At 39.7% G+C, this 18,403-nt stretch overlaps 1 protein-coding gene across 4 annotated transcripts in view; it reads right to left on the reverse strand.

Moving 5' to 3' along the window:
• C1H1orf105 (chromosome 1 C1orf105 homolog) overlaps positions 1–18,403 on the reverse strand; it is a 69,565-nt gene that overhangs the window by 7,289 nt on the left and 43,873 nt on the right. For 2 of the 4 annotated variants that reach the window (XM_055111567.2, XM_063603907.1), the window contains exons 6-7: positions 17,346–17,410; positions 13,650–14,268 (exon numbers count right to left, since the gene is read on the reverse strand). In XM_055111567.2, coding sequence (XP_054967542.1) covers positions 14,120–14,268; positions 17,346–17,410 — 214 coding nt within the window. In that variant the 3' untranslated portion in view covers positions 13,650–14,119. Of the gene's footprint in view, positions 1–11,643; positions 14,269–17,345; positions 17,411–18,403 lie in introns of those variants that run through there. The other 2 variants (XM_034940714.3, XM_055111562.2) reach the window with 1 other exon arrangement.

Consider the following 18,403-nt stretch of genomic DNA (forward strand, 5'->3'; position numbering starts at 1 on the left):
AAAACAAAACAAACAAAACAAAACAAAACAAAACAAACAAAATCAGCCGGGCGTGGCGGCGTGTGCCTGTAGTCCCAGCTACTCAGGAGGCTGAGGTAGGAGAATTGCTTGAATCTAGGAGGCGGAGGTTGCAGTGAGCTGAGATTGCGCTGGATGCACCTGGATGACAGAGCAAGACTCCCTCTCAGAAACGAAAACAAAAACAAAAAACAAAACAAAACAAAAAAACAAAAACAAAACAAAACAAAAACCTAATCTAAACCTAACATCATTAAATTTCATTTGTTTGAAATTGAAATAATTAAGGCTATCATCCTTATTTTCTTCACTGATTCATTCACTATTCACTCAATCAACAATTTTTTTTAGTTTCCATTTGGGGCCAGATGCTGTTCAACCTCTGGGTTTATAGAGCTGAGCAAGGTTTCTGTCTTCTAGTGGGGGAAGACAGAAAAAGCAAGTTGATAATTAACTAATAGTTTCAGGCCATTTCAGAAAGTGATAATTGTTCTGACTAAAAGAAGCAAAAGAAGGGATTAAGCATCTTGGGATGTGGGTGGGCTATTATAAATGAGATAATCAATGGGGTCTTTCCTGAGGAGTGGCATTTAAACAGAAACCTGAGTTATGCAAAAAGATGAGCCATGCAAAGATCTGATAGGATAGTCCTGCCATATAGCCTGAGGAATTGGACTAGATGGTCTCTGGTGTTCCTTCTAGATAGAAAAAGAAAAACTTAGAATTTTACCTTTCCCACCTAGTTCTTGTTTTACAATAGGTTTCATATTTCCCTTCAGTACCTTTACCAGCATCTGCATTTCCAGTTACGGAGCCCAGAATTAGCTTAGGAGCTCTAGGGAGGTTTTGTCAATAATTAAGACTGATGTCTCCAGGCGCTGATACCCATTTCCATAGATGACAGCATGCTACTTAATAGAAGCTACCATCCAAGAAGGATGAGCCTAAGATGCCAGACACAGAGAAGCTCTGTTCTTTGAGGAAAAAGGATTGTCTAAATGAGCATCTCGGTGCCATGGTTAATTTGCTATATAAGCCTTAATTTCTCCATCTGTAACTTTGAAGTGGTCACTATAGACAACGTATTGCACTTAAAATTTAAACCCAGAGAATACCAGGGAGGGCAACACAGTGAGATCACATCTCTACAAAAAGTAAAAATAAAAGAATTAGCTGGACATGGTGGTGTACACCTGTAGTCCTAACTGCTCAGGAGGCTGAGGCAGGAGGACCACTTGTGCTGAAGAGTTCAAGGCTGCAGTGAGCCATGACTGTGCCACTTCCCTCCAGCCTGGTAACAGAGTGAGACCCTGTCTCAAAAATAAACATATAAATAAATAAATAAACTAACAGAATAGAGACTATAGTTTAAATCCCTACACAATTAAGTTGGTCAGATGGCTATTATATTTTGGTTGTATTAGAAATGACTAATTTTGCTTATTGCCAGAGTAAGTGAGCCATCTTTTGGGCATTGTGAACCTTGGTTCTGAGGGTTTACTTTTGCTTCTGCCAGTCACTTTGAGACCACTTCATATTAAATTCTGAGATTGGGGATATTTGGGCCACACTAGCAGTGTGAAGTTAGACCACCAGTAAGAGTACCAGCTTGTAGTTTAAATTCCCAGATGAGATGTTCTTCCCACTCTCTCCACTAAAGCCAAGACTGAGACATGTAAGATTTTTTTTCCTGTCTCACTCTGTGAGGTGAGTTCATTTCTTATTTACCTTTATATTAAGGGTATAGCTCTTTGGTGTCTCAGCTTTATGTAGGGGTCCCCTATTAAGTTTCTCTTATCATACATTTATTTAAAGTACCTACAATAGTGGTTCATCTTTTACCTGACGGCTTCCTAGATTGGACAATATATGCTAATTAGTGGAAAGCTTAGCATGTGGGGGATGTGGTGTGCCACAAAAGAATAAGAATGTTACTTGATTGATGGCATGCCCATTTGGAGTCTGAATGCCTGGGGGAGAGAGGTGACAGTAGTAGACTTTATGTCTTAGGGAACCACATCAAAGGGAGTGGCTCTGAGAGTTTATGAAGTGTAACTATCATTCAGTGTGAGTGCATTCCTGTTCTTTTCCTGGAAGATAGGGCACCTGGGGGCCTTGCCCACCATTTGTTTATTGTTTTTCTCCTCTACTAAATGTAAATTCCATTAAGAACAGGGACTTTGGTTTCCTTCTTCACCAATGTCTTCAAGTGCCTATAATAGTACCTGGCTCACAATAGGGGTTTAACAAATATATGTGCAATAAATGAATGTGTGGCAGGTCCTGGGGCCAGAGCCATGGCCATGACACCACAGGCCTCAGTTTGCAGTGCTGAGAAGGTTCTGTTCCCTGGCTCCAATAAACAGTTTGAAGCTCCAGAGATAGTAGAAGTGGGAGCCAAGTCATGAAGCCAAGTGGGTCAGGAAGGAGGGGAGCCGAGGTGTGAGGAAGACTGGAGCAGGCAGAAGGTAGGATCCTGGAGGAGTGCCCGAGCTGGAGAGCAGGCTTCCTTTCATTACTCCTGTAGTCCCTGCAACCTCTGGTGTGGATATGCTGAGGGCGGGGAGAAAAGCCAGTGTAGAGTGAGCAGAGGGGTTTCAGGTAACACTCATGGGTGCAGTTTTTTTTTGTTTTGTTTTTTTGTTTTTTTTGAGACGAAGTCTCCCTCTGTCGCCCAGGCTGGAGTGCAGTGGCGCAATCTCGGCTCAATGCAAGCTCCGCCTCCCGGGTTCTCGCCATTCTCCTGCCTCAGCCTCCGGAGTAGCTGGGACTACAGGAGCCCGCCACCGGGCCCGGCTAATTTTGTGTATTTTTAGTAGAGACGGGGTTTCACCGTGGTCTGGATCTCCTGACCTCGTGATCCGCCCGCCTCGGCCTCCCAAAGTGCTGGGATTACAGGCGTGAGCCACCGCGCCCGGTCGTGGGTGCAGTTTTTAAAAAAGCCTGCCAATGAGATCCTTACACCATAAAAAATATTTTACAATTTTTTTTTAATCTAAAAAACAACTCATAGACAGAAACAAAGCAGTAGAGTGCTTAGGTGTCCACAGGCTTGGCTTCAAATATGTTCCTGTCTCTCCCTTATTAAACATACCTTTTCTTCAACCTTGTCTCTCTTTCTTATCACCAAACTGCCTTTTTTCTTCAACTCATTGCAATCCAGCTTTGGTCCCTAATACTTTAACTATGGCTACCCTAACTTTTTAATTGTGGAATCTGGTGACTTCTTTTTACTCGTTTCATATTTAAATTCCCTATAGTATTTGGTACCATTGATAACTTCTTACTTCGTAAACTTCTTCCTCCCTAGGACAACAATTTTTGATTTCTTCTCCGTTTAATTTGCTGCCTTTTCTTTCTTACCTTGTCCTTTGCTGGTATTCTCCAGGCCTGCCCACTTGGACCCCTCTCCTCCCACACTACATCATGTCCTTGGGGTAGCTCATTGATATGCATAGCTTTAAGTATCACCTTTAACCTGATGACTCCTAGAAATGCATCTGCAGTCCTGATCTCTTTCTGTATGGCCAGACTGTATATACAGCCAGAAACTTTCAAGATTACCAACCTTGCCTGGATGATTGCAAAGGCCTGATTTCTTTTTATCTCATCTGTCCTCTCCTGTCACTCGGTTTCCATTGTTTGTTCTTTCTCAGATCTGTTGTGATCATGCCTCTAGTTCTCTCCAGCCTATAGAGTAAGTATTACACAGCCACCTAATATCATACTGGTATAATCTACCTTTTTAACCTAATCCCCTGTTAATCTTACACAATGCTTCTATGCTTTTTGCCATGAATACATCATTTTTGATCAATGCTTTGTTTCTCTACATAAACAATCTCCTCTTCTTGGAATTCTCCCATCCCACAGGTATCTGCTTGGGAAACTCTTATTAAAGACCTAACTAGAAGGTTACCTCCTTCAGGAAACCTTCCCAGATGTGCAGTCAGTGTTAGTCATTACAGCACTTGGGAGGGTTCCCCAAAGCATTTTGCACATACCTCTGTTATCACACTATCATATGGTATTATGATTCTCTCTCTCTCTCTCTCTTAAGACTGTGAGTTTCTATGGAAAAGTATTATGTATAAATCATCTCTGTAAAGTTACCATAAATCATAGTACCTGGCATATATTAGGAACTAAAATATTGAAAAAATAAATACATAAATGAGAGCAAATGTTGGGTTTGGCCGAGGTAGGTTTTCGTTAACCATGAACTCCCTTTGAAAACCAGCACTGCCACATTTCTAATTCATATATCAATCCTTGATAGATCGCCCTCATTGACTCTTGTGTAATGCTCTACAAATGAAGAGTCAAAAACCTTAGACCAGCATTGGAAGAGAATGTCTAAACACAGAGAATACCCTAATTAAAAGTCCCCCGAATACAATTTCAGATCCATCAGGACATGTTGCATTTTATATTAATTAATAATTTATATTTATTGAGAGCTATGTGCTAAAGTGCTTTACATAATTACTACATTTACTTCTCACAGCAACCCTGTGAGGTAGGTACTACTGGGGCTGAGAACACAATATCCTGAAATGAAGGCCTCAGAAGCAGCATTAGAAGTAAATGTTTTTCTCTGACCTTCTGCTGCCCTCCTGTCTTGCAGCACCTTTCTCCCCTGAGGCTAGTCATAGAAACTAGAATTCCTCTTCTCTGTGGTGAGCCATAAAAACCAGAGCCCCCCTTCCCCAAAGACACTCTGCCCCACACCCAGAAGGAAGGAGTGCATGCTCAGAGATGCCAAGAAGAATTCAGACAGGCAGGTCTTGCTGGGTTTCCCCACTCAGTCTACTAGCATTTGATCACAACCTTTTTCTCCAATCATATTTCTACACAACTCTCCATACTTTTTTGAATCTAAGCATCAAAATGGATAATTTCTCCCATATATTTAGGTCTTCATTCCAAAGGCTCTTTTGTGTATACATTTAAAATAAATGAGTATGTCTTTTCTCCAATTAATCTGCCTTTTATGAGCTTATTTGTCAGTGAACCTTCATAGGGCCAAGAGGTTGGCCCCTGCAGTACCATCGTACCATCTTGATGTTATAGAGGAAGAAACCAAGGTCTAGAGAGGCAAGTTACTTGCCCAAGATTGTGCCATCTGTAATGGAACTCAGCCAACATGAGTACAGAGCCCAAACTTGTAGTCACTATGGTTCATCACTCTGCTAGACAGACTGTCCCTTTGCACTAGATCCAGTGCCAAGTGCTCTTTAAAATTCATTTGTGGTCTAAGAAATTCTTTCTGCTCCTCCCCACCTTGAACTTGGGCCAGAGACTCCTCTTAGTGCCTTGTGTATACTTCTATCGTAGCACTTCTAAGATTTTGTTGTTGTTCTCTGTTAACCTACCTCTACTGCTTAATTAGATCACAAACTTCTCAAGGGCAGAAAATGGTTACATTCACTGTTGTACCCACAGCACTGTTGTACCCACAGCAATGCCTGTTGCTTAGTAGGTTTTTCACAAAGCGTCTTGCTTAGTAGGTTTTTCAGTGGATGTTTATCGAATAAAATAAATGAAATAGAGATAAGCCCCAGGCTAACTTATTGCTCTTCTAGCACCAACATCTGCTCCCAAAACTTCTGTTTTCCCCTCTGTTCTCCAAGGATTTCTCAGTATTGAAACCAATATCCTCTTTTGTTTAACATAGAAATTTCACAACTCCCTTGAAAAATCACTACCCAAAAGGTAACAGTTTTTAGCTAGAGTTCATCTGCACATCCTCCTGGCTAAGATTTTTTTCCAATTTGCTTTCATCATTTTGTATTATAAACACAAATATATTTTGTTTTAAAATACATGTATGTAAAATATTTCAATATTGAATGCAGTCTCTAACTGCATCTGTCTCCCCCATAAATCATGATACGGCCCCACTGAGAATCCCTGGGCTTCCTAATTTTGCTCTGGCCAGACTCCCTTCGCCAGACAGAATCTAGCCCCTTGAACTTTGTGTCAAGTGACTGAGCTTTACCACAGGTAAGAAGTGCCTTTGACACTTTCAAGTACCCTCTGACACACACACACACACACACACACACACACACACACACACACACACACACCTATATTTGGTCTCTAATGGCTGACAAAAACCCCAGGACTGACTGGTGCTACATATGTTCACATGTTCAGACTTTCACATGCTCTTGGGCCTAGTCTGCCTTCCTACCCACCACCTCCCACCTCCCAAGCCTTGTCTATCCTGGTGGGCAAGTTTCATGCCAGGATGTGGCTCTCTCTGGCTCCTCCCTACCCTCCCATTCCAAAGACATGACACATTTCCAGTAAACCTGAATGTCTAACAGGTTGAGAGGAGAGAGGCCTCTGCCTGCAGCAAGTGTGTGGCATTTCCCACTCTGGGGAAACCCCAGAAGATAAGGCTTGGTTTTGTTTGGTTTGTAGCCAGATTTATCCCTCAGAAGGTAGAAGATTTCAATGAGGGAATTGCTACTTCTAATTTAACTCTAACAAGGTTGTAGTGATTGGTAGATATAATATCTTAGATATTGTATTGACCAAGGAGTGGGTATTATTCACAATCAGAGGAGCAGAGTAGGGAAGTTATAGGTGCTCCAGGTATGTATTCAAAAACACCTAAGTTCAATTAACAACTTAGTGTGAACCTGAGTGTGTCATTTAAACTTTGTGAGATCCAGTTTCCTCATCCATATTATAGGGATAGTGATACCTATCTTGTAGGGTTATTGTGAGGATGAAATGTGATCTCTCTAACAGTGTTGAATAGGTAGTGGGGAATCAATTGTACCAACTAACCACCCTCTTTACCAGCACGCAACATGGATTGGACAAATATTAGTTTAAAGTCAGCTTTCCAAATATTAAATGAAAACATGTGTTTGCTTCTATGATCAGAGATTCTAAATAGAAACTTTGCATGCTTATTGTATCAGTCCTTATAAGAACTGTATTACTGAGATAGATTCATTACAGAACACAGGAAAGACCCATAGATGTTAAGTAACCTGATCAATGTTATACCATTATAAAGGATCATAATTCTGAGTTTATCCTTGTGATCGTGTCAACCCAAAATGATGAGTGCTATTTCATGTTTACTAGGATCTCTAATTGGTAGTTACATACAAATTTGTTATTAAAAAGGAAAATTAACATTATTTAATAAATGACCTTTATTTGATAGCAGCATTTGTAATTTGACAACATGAAGAGCCATATTATTTAAAGAGGTCTTTGGCTTCTACAAAACAATTATCTTTGTCTCTTCAATAGATCAACAGATCAATGTAATGAAAAAGGAAGTTGAGGTGGAGTTCTAGATGAAAGGAGGAAAAATGCAGTATGTCACCCTTGATGTAACTTGGCTTTGAACAAACCTGCTGTAATTGTCATGTTGAGGACAAATGGGGAATTTGAATATAGACTAAGTGAATATAACAATGAGGAATTATTCATATTTTATTAGGTGAGATAATGGTGTTATGTGTTGAAGGACTGCAAGTTGAACTATATAGTGGTATAATGTCATGATATCTATTTTAAAATGGTTTGGCAAAACAATATATAGGTGAAGGAAATGTGGCAAAAATATTGACAATTGTGGACTCCAGAGGGAGGAGATATAGGTGTTTTTGTGCTATTATTTCTACTTCTGTGTATATTTGAATGTTTTTACGATAAAATATAAAGAAGAGCCCCCTGGGAATCCTTGATCTAAAGAGACAGTTCTAAATTTATTCTATGGGGTCTGGTTCCTGGCTCTGTTCCTTTCAACACTTGTGTCAAATACCTAGAAGAAGATGAGATTGTCAAATCTGGGAGGACTAGTCAATGATGGAATCTAGATTCAGAAAGATGGTAACTGGCTGGAAGCTAGCTGGAATAAACCCTAATAAGAAATAATATAGGGGCATGCATATAGGTGTAAAAAAAATTTAGCAGCCTGAAGAAAGCTGTCAGAACAGTAATTCTCACTAGAAGGACAAAAAGTCTTTAGTTGGTAGCAAGTCAATGTGAAAGAATGAATGTGACTTAGCTGCTAGGAAGACTAAAGCCATAATAGTCTGTTTTTCAGGCAGTAGGAAATCCAGAACAAGAGAGGTTAAGATTCTCATAGCCACATTTGGCCAGCGCATTAGTAGAATTTTAGATTCTACTCTCTAGGTGCTGTAATTTGAGTGGCACTGGGGTGGATCCAGAGAGAATGACTGGGTCCATGTCATACTGCCCAAATAACCTGGGATCTTAAGAAAAAAAAAAAAGATAGTTTTTTTGTTTGTTTGTTTGTTTTTGTTTTTTGGTAAAAGTGCCCCAGGAAAGAATTGCATTTGCTAAATAGATAGAACTGTATGAAACATTGTTGCTTTTTTTAAACTGGGAGAACAATGGTAAATTTAATGCAAACAGAAAGGAAAAACAAGTGAAAGTGCTTTGAAAAGTTTAAAATGCTACATAAATGTTACTATTTGCCAGTAGAAGCCTCTCAGTGGCAAAACTTCCAAGGGCCAGAGACAAAGTTTATTCTTTAAACTGGAAACTTGTCCAAACCTTGTAAGTATTCAAGGACTATGTTGTTTGAGTATCAGGAAGACAAACAGTTATGTTAATAGCTTATCACCTAGATTAGCCCTCTGGCAATTTTAAAAAGATTTTTTTTGTTTGTTTCAGCTTGTTCTATTTTTGAGTCAGTGAAACATTCACATGGTTCAAAATTAAAAGAGCAAATATGGGTGTACTCTGAAAAATCCTCTTTCTTGGCCAATTTTTGTCCTCCAGCCACACAGTTCCATGCCTTGGAGCCAATTAATGTTACCAAATGTCTTTCTTGTTGTTTTTATGCATATCTTACTCTTCATGCATCTTTCTCAATGTGAGAATCCAGGAAGAAAGGGCTTCCTGACTCTGGCTATGTGACATCCCTACAGGATGATCCCCACTACACAGACTGAGTGGAAGACAATCCCAAGAGGTTTAAGAACAAGTTTTCCTTGAAACAGCAGACATCTGCCAGTACCTGATTCCACTATTCTGCATTTCACTGGCCAGACAGTTAAATGTCTTGCCAAAGACTTTGCAAAGAACAAGCGATAACTTCCCATGTGGGTGAATATGGCTATTTCCCCCTTCTGACCACTTTCTTGAGATGTTGACACAACTGCCTCTTTGTTCCTGTCTAGAGAGCTGGACGGTTGGTGATATGGAGAACTTTTTGCTGCAATCACTGAGTGTTTCTGTTTATAACTCATGCCTAATTTCATACTGACCTGCACATGTGTTCATTTGTGTGCATGTTTGTGTGTATATCTTATTCTACAATTGAAACTATTAGCTCCTCAAAGGCAGGATCCTAATACCTAAATCCTTTATAGCCTTGCTGTCCCAAATTCAGGGATTTTACTTCATTTTTTTTTCCATATTGCTTGGTAAGCTTAGGAATAGATTTTTTTTTTTCATTTGAAATATCTCTCAAGTGTGTTCTGGGTAGCTCCTGCAGGGATATGGTGTCAGCATGAGATAATGTTCTTGTCCTCATTAAGTTATACATTTTTCTAGAGAGACAAGAATTACACGTATTAAACAGGTATAATATTTAATAAAGTGCTAAATTAAGATGTTTTTGAGAGGGAGATGGTTGAAACAGAATTGATCATCCCTGTTTTCTCTAAGGGTTAGTTAAATTTTATCCATTTCTAAATTTTCTAATTTCACCTTGACTCTTCAGAATTTATAGGTTTATTTATAGAAACAAGACCCACGCTTCCTCTTCTTCTTGAAACTCTTTCATACTCTGTTCAGTAATGCCTTTCTCATCCCTAAGACCTCCCTCAGCCTGAGTAACTACACCCAAATGGGACATTCTAAATAGGGCTTTCATTAGGAGGACACAAGGCAGTTATTAAACTTGTTACACTTAGGCTACTTGAAGTTATGTATTCTTAGACATGTTCAGAACAATGGGCAGCTCCAATGTGTTCTACCACAAGGCCTGGGAGGTGATGGCTCCTGACAGGTCTCCCCTGAGCTTTGACAGTTTGGGGAAGGGAAAATACAAGTGATCCTGAACACAGCACATGGCAGTAGAGGCCTGTAGGATTTCCCAAGGTTAAACTGGGAACTAGATGTGACAACGAGTTAAATATTTGTTTTTAAAAGCTACAGCATGGCTTTTCCTAAATACAGCATTTCTCTCCATTCCTGGCAATAAAAGAATTTTGTAGATTGATTGGTTTTTTAAAATTCCCTGTTAGGGTGAGGAAAGATGAAAGAGTATATCTGACTCATGTCAGTGGACTTTTATTATAATAAGAGTCATTGTTTAAAAAAAAAAAAAACAGCAAAAGCAGGCTTTACCTTAAAACAACAACAAAAATCTACCCAAGATTATCCATTTTGCAAAATTAATCTGAAATGTATATTACTTTGAACTAGGAATAACATTACCAGTAGATTTTCATAGTGAAGAAATTACCATGGCCCATTTATGAGAGATCTTTTGGATGACACTTAAAAACATGCAGCAGGTAAAATAACTGACAAGCTCAAGTTATAACCTCTAACGATCCAACTCAGTGCAGGAAAGATTGGGCTAAGAGGGATGGCAGAGTCAAAACTTTGACTACCACAGGAAAAATAGAAGCAAAGTTGGTGTGAGTAAGAAGATTTATTTTAAATAATACTACTTGCAGAGAAAAATCACGCAGCATATATGCAAATCTCTTTGCAAGTTTAAATTGAAATGATAGCATTGGGTTAGTCCTGTGGAGGGGTATGTCAGAGTTGGACTTCCCAATTTAGGAAATTCTTCCCTCAGTCCCATTACTCTCAGGATTTTGTTGTAGGAGTAAACTGAAAAGGAAGTTCACCAGCTGGCTAACTATTCAACAAAGCTGCAGATGGAGTATTACTAGTGTGCTGAGGCCACACTGGGTCCAGGTTTAGACCTCAGATTCTGGGAAATGAGTTCACACTAGCCCAAGCAAATTAACAATCATTCATATAGAGAAATGAGATTTCAAAGGGAACTAGACTTCTTGTGCTAACTGGTCAACCCACTATATTTGAGAAACCAAATGAAGTTTATAAAGTTTTTAAGTAGACAATCTGAGCAAAGGGAGGTAAATGATGCTAAAAAGTATCATCAGACTTTGAAAACCTGCTGTTGACTTTTCTCTGATATCTCTGTCGAGTGACTAGATTAACCAGATTAGTGAGTAAAAACATCCTGACATCCCTTTCCCTAGAAGGCTAGAGACACAAGGATACATCATGTAGACTGGAAATTCACATAGTCTGGGGACTCCTGGGAGTCTCTGAAGCCCTTCCAGAGTGTCTGTGAGTTACAATTGTTCGCATAATAATACTAAGATGTTATTTTCCTTTCTTATCCTTCTTCTCAAGAAGCCTCAAGTAGCCTCTGGAAAACTTCCTAAGTGTAGTGGAGTTTTCCAGAGGCTACATGACGTGTGATAATGTCATCACTCTGACAGCTGATTGGAAGTGTTTAAAAGGTTTCTCCATTTTAATTTCTAATATAATAAATAGTTCTTTAGTGTTTTCAATGTTTCAGAGTGTAAAATTTCCTAAGACCAAAAGTTTAAGAACCATTGATATAGATCATCCTTTTCTGTCATCATACTACCGAACAACATGATATTATTATTTTTTATTTTACAAGATTTTGGAAATGTCCCAGTACTATGGATGAAGCCATCTTGACTATATTTAGGAAACATTCTATCTCACTAGTCACATAATATTCTGATTACCTCAAAAGCTCCAGATAATTGCAAATGGGGCATGTATCCTCTATAATGCATGGGTACAGTTACACCCAATCTTTTCACTGGATGTATTAATCTGCAACAACAAAAGAAGGAAACATTGTTACCTGTGATGTGTCTCTCCTTTGACAACTATCTGAAATGGGATCAGAATTCAAGGGCACTGTTTTTGGAGTTCTTAAACTCCAACTGAACTGAAACCAAGAATCATAGCCTACCAGGAATTCAGGACAATCAAGCAAGTTTTTCTGTTTTTGTTTGTCTTTTTTTTTTTTCTTGTGCAGGAAGTGAGGCCAATTTAAGGACAAGGCCATTTGTTTGAGATTTTTGAAGTCCATTCTTCAAGTAAAGTCACAGACACTCTGCAAGGGCTTCAGAGACTCCCAGGGGTCCCCAGACCATGTAAATTCCCAGTCTCCATGATGTACCCTTGTGTCTCCAGCCCTCTAGGGAAAGGGATGTCAGGATGTTTTTACTCACTTATCTGGTTAATCTAGTCACTCGACAGAGGTATTAGAGAAAAGTCAACAGTAGGTGTTCAAAGTCTGATGATACTTTTAGCATTCTTCAAATACAGTCAGGCAGAGGTTGGTTCTCACATGTTGATCCAGTTTCCAGTTAGTCAGGATCTTGCGATAAGACAAGACCATTGCTTCTTAAATAACAGAGGTGTTCTTTATATATATATACCCACCCCCCAATAAGCTGGACATGAAACATATGTGCCTATAAATATAATATTTGCCAGCCTAGAGTTTTCTTTTGTCTCCCTCACACTGCAGATGGACACACAGATTGGGACAAATCCGGATGCATACATCTTCCAACCAAAGTAATCAAACTACATAATACATGCACTAGGTATGGTTTTTATTAAGCCAGGATTAGCTGAACTTCTCACATATGAGAGGCACTAAAGGAAGTGACGTGAGAAGGGCAAGGCAAGGCACAGTTCCTGTGCTTCAGGGTTGCAACAACGAATGCCTTGCCATTTTCCAGTCATTGCATCACAGTATCCTCTGCCATCTACCAGAGTTAACAAACACAGATAAGGCTAGATGGTAACTTCTCTTTTTCTCCTTTATTCTTTTTTTTATTATTATTTACTTTTGTAGACATAGGGGTCTCCCTTTATTGCCCAGGCTGGTCTTGAACTCTTGACCTCAAGTGATCCTCCTGCCTCAGCCTCCCAAAGCACTGGGACTACAGGCTTGAGCCACTGTGCCCAGCCCCACATCTTTGTTCTTTTTTATATTTTTATTTTATTTTATTTTATTTTATTTTATTTTATTTTATTTTATTTTATTTTATTTGAGATGGAGTCTCACTCTGTTGCCCAGGCTGGAGTGCAGTGGTGTGATCTTGGCTCACTGCAACCCCTGTCTTCTGGGTTCAAGTGATTCTCCTGACTCAGCCTCCTGAGTAGCTGGGATTACAGGCAACTGCTACCAGCCACGGCCGGCTACTTTTTGTATTTTTAGTAGAGACAGGTTTTCACCATGTTGATCAGGCTGGTCTTGAACACTTGACTTCAGGTGATCCACCCGCCTTGGCCTCCCAAAGTGCTGGGATTACAGGTATGAGCTACCGCACCTAGCCTATTCTTTTATTCTTAATAAGCTGAATTCATGAGGGATTTCATGGGGCCATCTCTGGCCCCTGTCCTGAGGAAAGAGCTGAAATAACTTTCATAGAAAACTTGTGACTTAAAAACAGAAGGATGTTTTCCACTTTAACATAGAGAGGAACCTTTAACAAAATAAAATGAGAGACAGTTACCATATTCCATTTTCATCAACAGATCTTTATAATCATGTAAATTAAACCGCTTTGTCCACCCACCTTGGCCTCCCAAAGCGCTGGGATTACAGGTGTAAGCTACCACACCTAGCCTCTTCCTTTATTCTTAATAAGCTGAATTCATGAGGGATTTCATGGAGCCATCTCTGGCCCCTGTCCTGAAGAAAGAGCTGAAATAACTTTCACAGAAAACTTGTGACTTAGAAACAGAAGGACATTTTCCACTTTAACATAGAGAGGAACCTTTAACAAAATAAAATGAGAGACAGTTACCATGTTCCATTTTCATCAACAGATCTTTACAATCATGTAAATTAAACCATTTTGTCTTTAGGAGACGTGAGAAAGAAGATAGAGGTAAGAGCTAGAATACCAGCAATCTTAGGAAGGCAAAATTAAATCATCTTTTGGGAGAGGAGAGAAAATTGTGAGGAGAAGGTGCCAGTGTCAAAGATTGGCTTGGCGAGGTTATTTTCTCTCTGGGAGTCTGGGAGGTGATGAGCTCCCACCGCTCACTGCCTCATTGTCTTGCCTATTGGTTCCTTTCTGGGCAAGGAAGAACGTTGTCTCTCTTTTAGAGTTTTGTAGGCCTCTGTCAGTAATCCGTGGAAGACAGCTGTCCTGGGGCCCAGAATGGGCAGTCTATAATAGTGAATGCTTTCTGGATGACAGTACAAGAAGGAAAGAAGGATAAGGACTACTTAGATTCTATTCTTAAAGAAGCTCAAAATAACCACAGGCCAACAAAGACTTCTTCAACCTTATAAAACAGATTTAAAATTCACCTAATAATTTGATTTTCAAATCCACCTTTTATTTTTTCTTAAGAAAATGGAACAAAAAACTCACCTAAGAATTTCTTTTAATGAAATTGCCTTTTCCCCTCACAACATTTAAACTTTTACAAATCTTGTCAATGAGGCCAAAAGGAGTACCCAGAAACAAAACTCAAGTATTAGACGTCATTACCAATTAAATTAAAAATGAAGATAAAACATGTCTGGTGTTGTAATATGAGTGAAAGAGAAAAGAGGATTCAATTCTCAGGAGACTTTTCAGGGACACATATATAGTTCTGTTCTTTAAAAAAATAAAAATAAGGAATAAACATGATCTTATAAAAAGGCTACAGTAGGGACAGAAAGTACTTTTGTTTCAAAAGAAATCTGTATTTTGTGAAATAATTTATTTTAGGGTTATTTAAAATCCTTACCCTATCTCTTCTTCAAAATGATTTATTAAAAGTTGGTTAATATTCAATTTTTCCAGAAGACATATAACTTGAATGGGGGTAAACCAGTGCATGAAATAACATCTTCCCATTGGGAATCGCTGAGTGACTAAGAGAATTGGAACTCTGAATTCTCTGGAACAAGCTCCAGAGAACAAAGTCCAACTGAATGAGAGCTAGAGACGTTACAGGATCACAAACCTTGGATCCAGTTCAGTCTCATCACTGTAATGAAGAGGGAACAGCAGTCCAAGGTCACAGACACTAATGGACTAAGAACCAGAACCCAGACATTCTTAATCCTAACCCAGTGCTCTTTGTGCCATATCATACCACTATGCCAGGTGGTAGGCCCCTATGAGGTGGTTAGCATCTGTACTAATGTTTATTGAGATTAAGAGTCCGTGGGTGTCATGGGATTCTGGGATCAGGTCAAAGATTCATGAAGGAATCTGCATCACTTGTAAAGATAAGTTCTTTCTATTTCCTTAGTTGTCATTAAGAATTATTGATAATATGTAAGGATAAGCAGAATCCAGAAAAAAATGCTAGCAATCATTGTGACCAACAGTTGAGTTAGACAGTCATTGGCGGTAATGTTGTTCACTGGGATGAGTCAGTCACTTGGCATTTGTAGCAATCCACAGGGAACACAGCACAGGTGGAAGGTGGCTTCAGCAATAAGCAGCAAGTACCACAGTATGGACATGTCTAAGCTCTATAATCCAGTGGGGATGGGGCAGTGTCAGCAGTTTTCCTGGGTCAGTCAAAGGTGAAGGCCACTTGTGCTGAAGGTCTAGCTTTCAGTGGGACAACATGCTACTCTGGTTTTACAGGTGGGAACATAGAGGCCAAGCCTATATAGCAAGACTAGGATTCCTACCGAGGTCTCATCGCTTCTAGCCTAGTGCCTTTTTCATGACCTCTAAGAGCACATACAAGAGCAGAGTCAGCTCAGAAGGGCCATGGCTATAATAAACAGTAGATCTACCAAGCTTCAGCTCCTAGCCAGTTTTACAACTATTCTCCCTGTAGTCCCACCTCTAAGATTACTGTTCTAGGATGAACTCTATGGACAAGAATCAGGGCCGTCCAAGAACATAACATGCTGTTCCTGTGCACACAAAATCTAGCTCTTAAATTGCTAATCGAAGTATACTCCCAGAGATAATACATTGATGAAAGGCATCTTGTTACATTGTTCTCTAGGACCAAAAAATATATTCTTGCTGAGGGAAAGGCACACAATGATTGTGTGTGATTGTGTGTGTGTGTGTGTGTGTGTGTGTGTGTGTGTATGTGATTCATTCCTTTGCAAGGCAGGTCTGAAAAAAGTCCAGGTCCAAAGGAAACTCAGAATGAGTGTGTGTCTGGCACAGAAAACTATGAAATCAACTGCACATGCCTATCACCCATGTTCTCTTGGCTTCAAAAGAATGAGGTGATCATAGACCAGGGAACAGCAGATTGGGTAGCTTTCGTTGGGTAGGTACTCTTAGCTCCAGGCTCTTGGTTCCACTTTGGCTAAATGAGAGCCATGAACTAGGCCAATATTTTGGGATACATAAGAAGCGATTCATTAGGACTGGAAGACTTTCACTCCACTCGAGTAGATATCCCCAAACCTCAGCTGTAACCTGAGTTCTGGTCCTCCCTTTTGGCATCCCCTCAAGACATCCCTTCAATCCTCAAATTTCCTTTCTAGAAATCTTTTCAGTTCTGGCTCTAGTTCCCCTGCAACCTCTTAAGATAAAAGATTTTTCCATATGTATAGAGTGAGGAAAGTTATCCTGATTTTCTTTACTGTGTGTATCAAATGAGAGAAAAATTCAAGTGGCTTCAGTCAATATGGGAGCAAATGAGAAAATGGACAAAGTCACTAAAGTGACAGCCTGTGCTGCAGTAAGCCCTTGAATTATATTACCCCAAATAATGGCTCACTCCATCTTCACCAGCCCAGTGTTGCCTTAACTAAAGCTGAGACTTAGGTCAATGCTGAAGCCTGAAATAGAGCTGCTTTCCTTGTTTCTATCAACAGCAAGTGAAGATAAGAATAGCACAGGCAGCTGCTGGGAGAAGGCAGGTATTTTAGGGAGCTGGTGGAGTGAAAGGTTCAGGGCCTTGGTGAGGCCGCTCTGAGGGTATAGAGATGCAGTTCCCTTCCCATTTTGATTGATACCATCAGGACTGCCAATAGGGGAACTTTTATTTTGTTTGTACCCCATCTCCGTGGAAAGTCTTCAGCCATATGTTGTGGACAGATCCTGGGAAGGAACATGACATGGATAAGGGCAAGTGAGGCCTGAGGAGGGCACAGGTGGTGCTGGAGTGAAAGAAGGGCTGTGAACCAATCCCAGCAGGTCAAAAGACAATACGTGAAAGAGAAAGGGATAGAAAGTGAGGATTTGCTCAGGAAATTTAGAAATTATTTTAGGGATTAGACTTTCATTCTATGGCATTTTTTTCTAGTGTGTTTCACACTATAAGTACTCTAAAAGAAAGCAAACCTGTTGGGATGTCATCATGGAAAGGCTCAGGTGTAGTCTGGAATTTGGGTTGATGAAGACTCATTCTGATTGGAAAAAACAAGAAAACACATTAGTCAATTGGCTAGGGCTTGGTAGAAAGAAATGTGTCTTTATACATTTTTATTTTTATTTATTTATTATTATTTATTATTATTATTGAGATGGAGTTTTTGCGCTTGTTGCCCAGGCTGGAGTGCAGTGGTGCGATCTCGGCTCAGTGCAACCTCTGCCTCCCGGGTTCAAGTGGTTCTCCTGCCTCAGCCTCCTGAGTAGTTGGGATTACAGGCACACACCACCACACCTGGCTAATTTTAGTATTTTCAGTAGAGATGGGGTTTCACCATGTTGGCCAGGCTGGTCTAAGACTCCTGACTGCAGGTGATCTGCCCGCCTCAGCCTCCCAAAGTGCTGGGATTACAGGTGTGAGCCACCGCACTGGCCTCTTTATACATTTTTAAACACACGTAATCTCTTGAATCTAGTACCGGTTAACCTGATGATAAGGCCACTTTCTAGCAATGTAAGATGATTGATCCAAAGACTACTAATTCTCAATCTCTTTTTGATTAGTGTTGTTTTCATGGATTTTTGATAAAACCTTCATTTTGAATGTTTTATTCCACTGTCAGAACATATGTGTTCTGAAAATAGGAGGAATAAAGGAAAGAGTTCTTCAATTTCCAGAAAAAAAAAAACAGAACTCTTCCAGATCAATAATCTACCTTTAAAGAGTAAAGCTGAGAAAACATTTTGGTTAGAACCTTCCCATTTCACAGAAAATGCCCTGACCACATCCTATTTCTCCTGGTGGCCAAGGCTGTGGAGGTGACCCTTGAGGAAAACGCATATAAGCCAAAACCTCTTCTACATTAGTTTAAATTGCTTAATTTCTAAAGACTGACATATTTGTAAACTTTGATGGGCCATCTAAGGCTCTACATTCATTTCATGGTTTCTGCTTCCACAAAGATCTTCCGAGATTATTTTTGCTTTGCTACCAAAAATATAGTGAGTTAAGCCAGTTTGCTGTAATCAAT

This window comes from Pan paniscus, chromosome 1, assembly GCF_029289425.2.
Source record: "Pan paniscus chromosome 1, NHGRI_mPanPan1-v2.0_pri, whole genome shotgun sequence".
Lineage (NCBI taxonomy): Eukaryota > Metazoa > Chordata > Mammalia > Primates > Hominidae > Pan > Pan paniscus.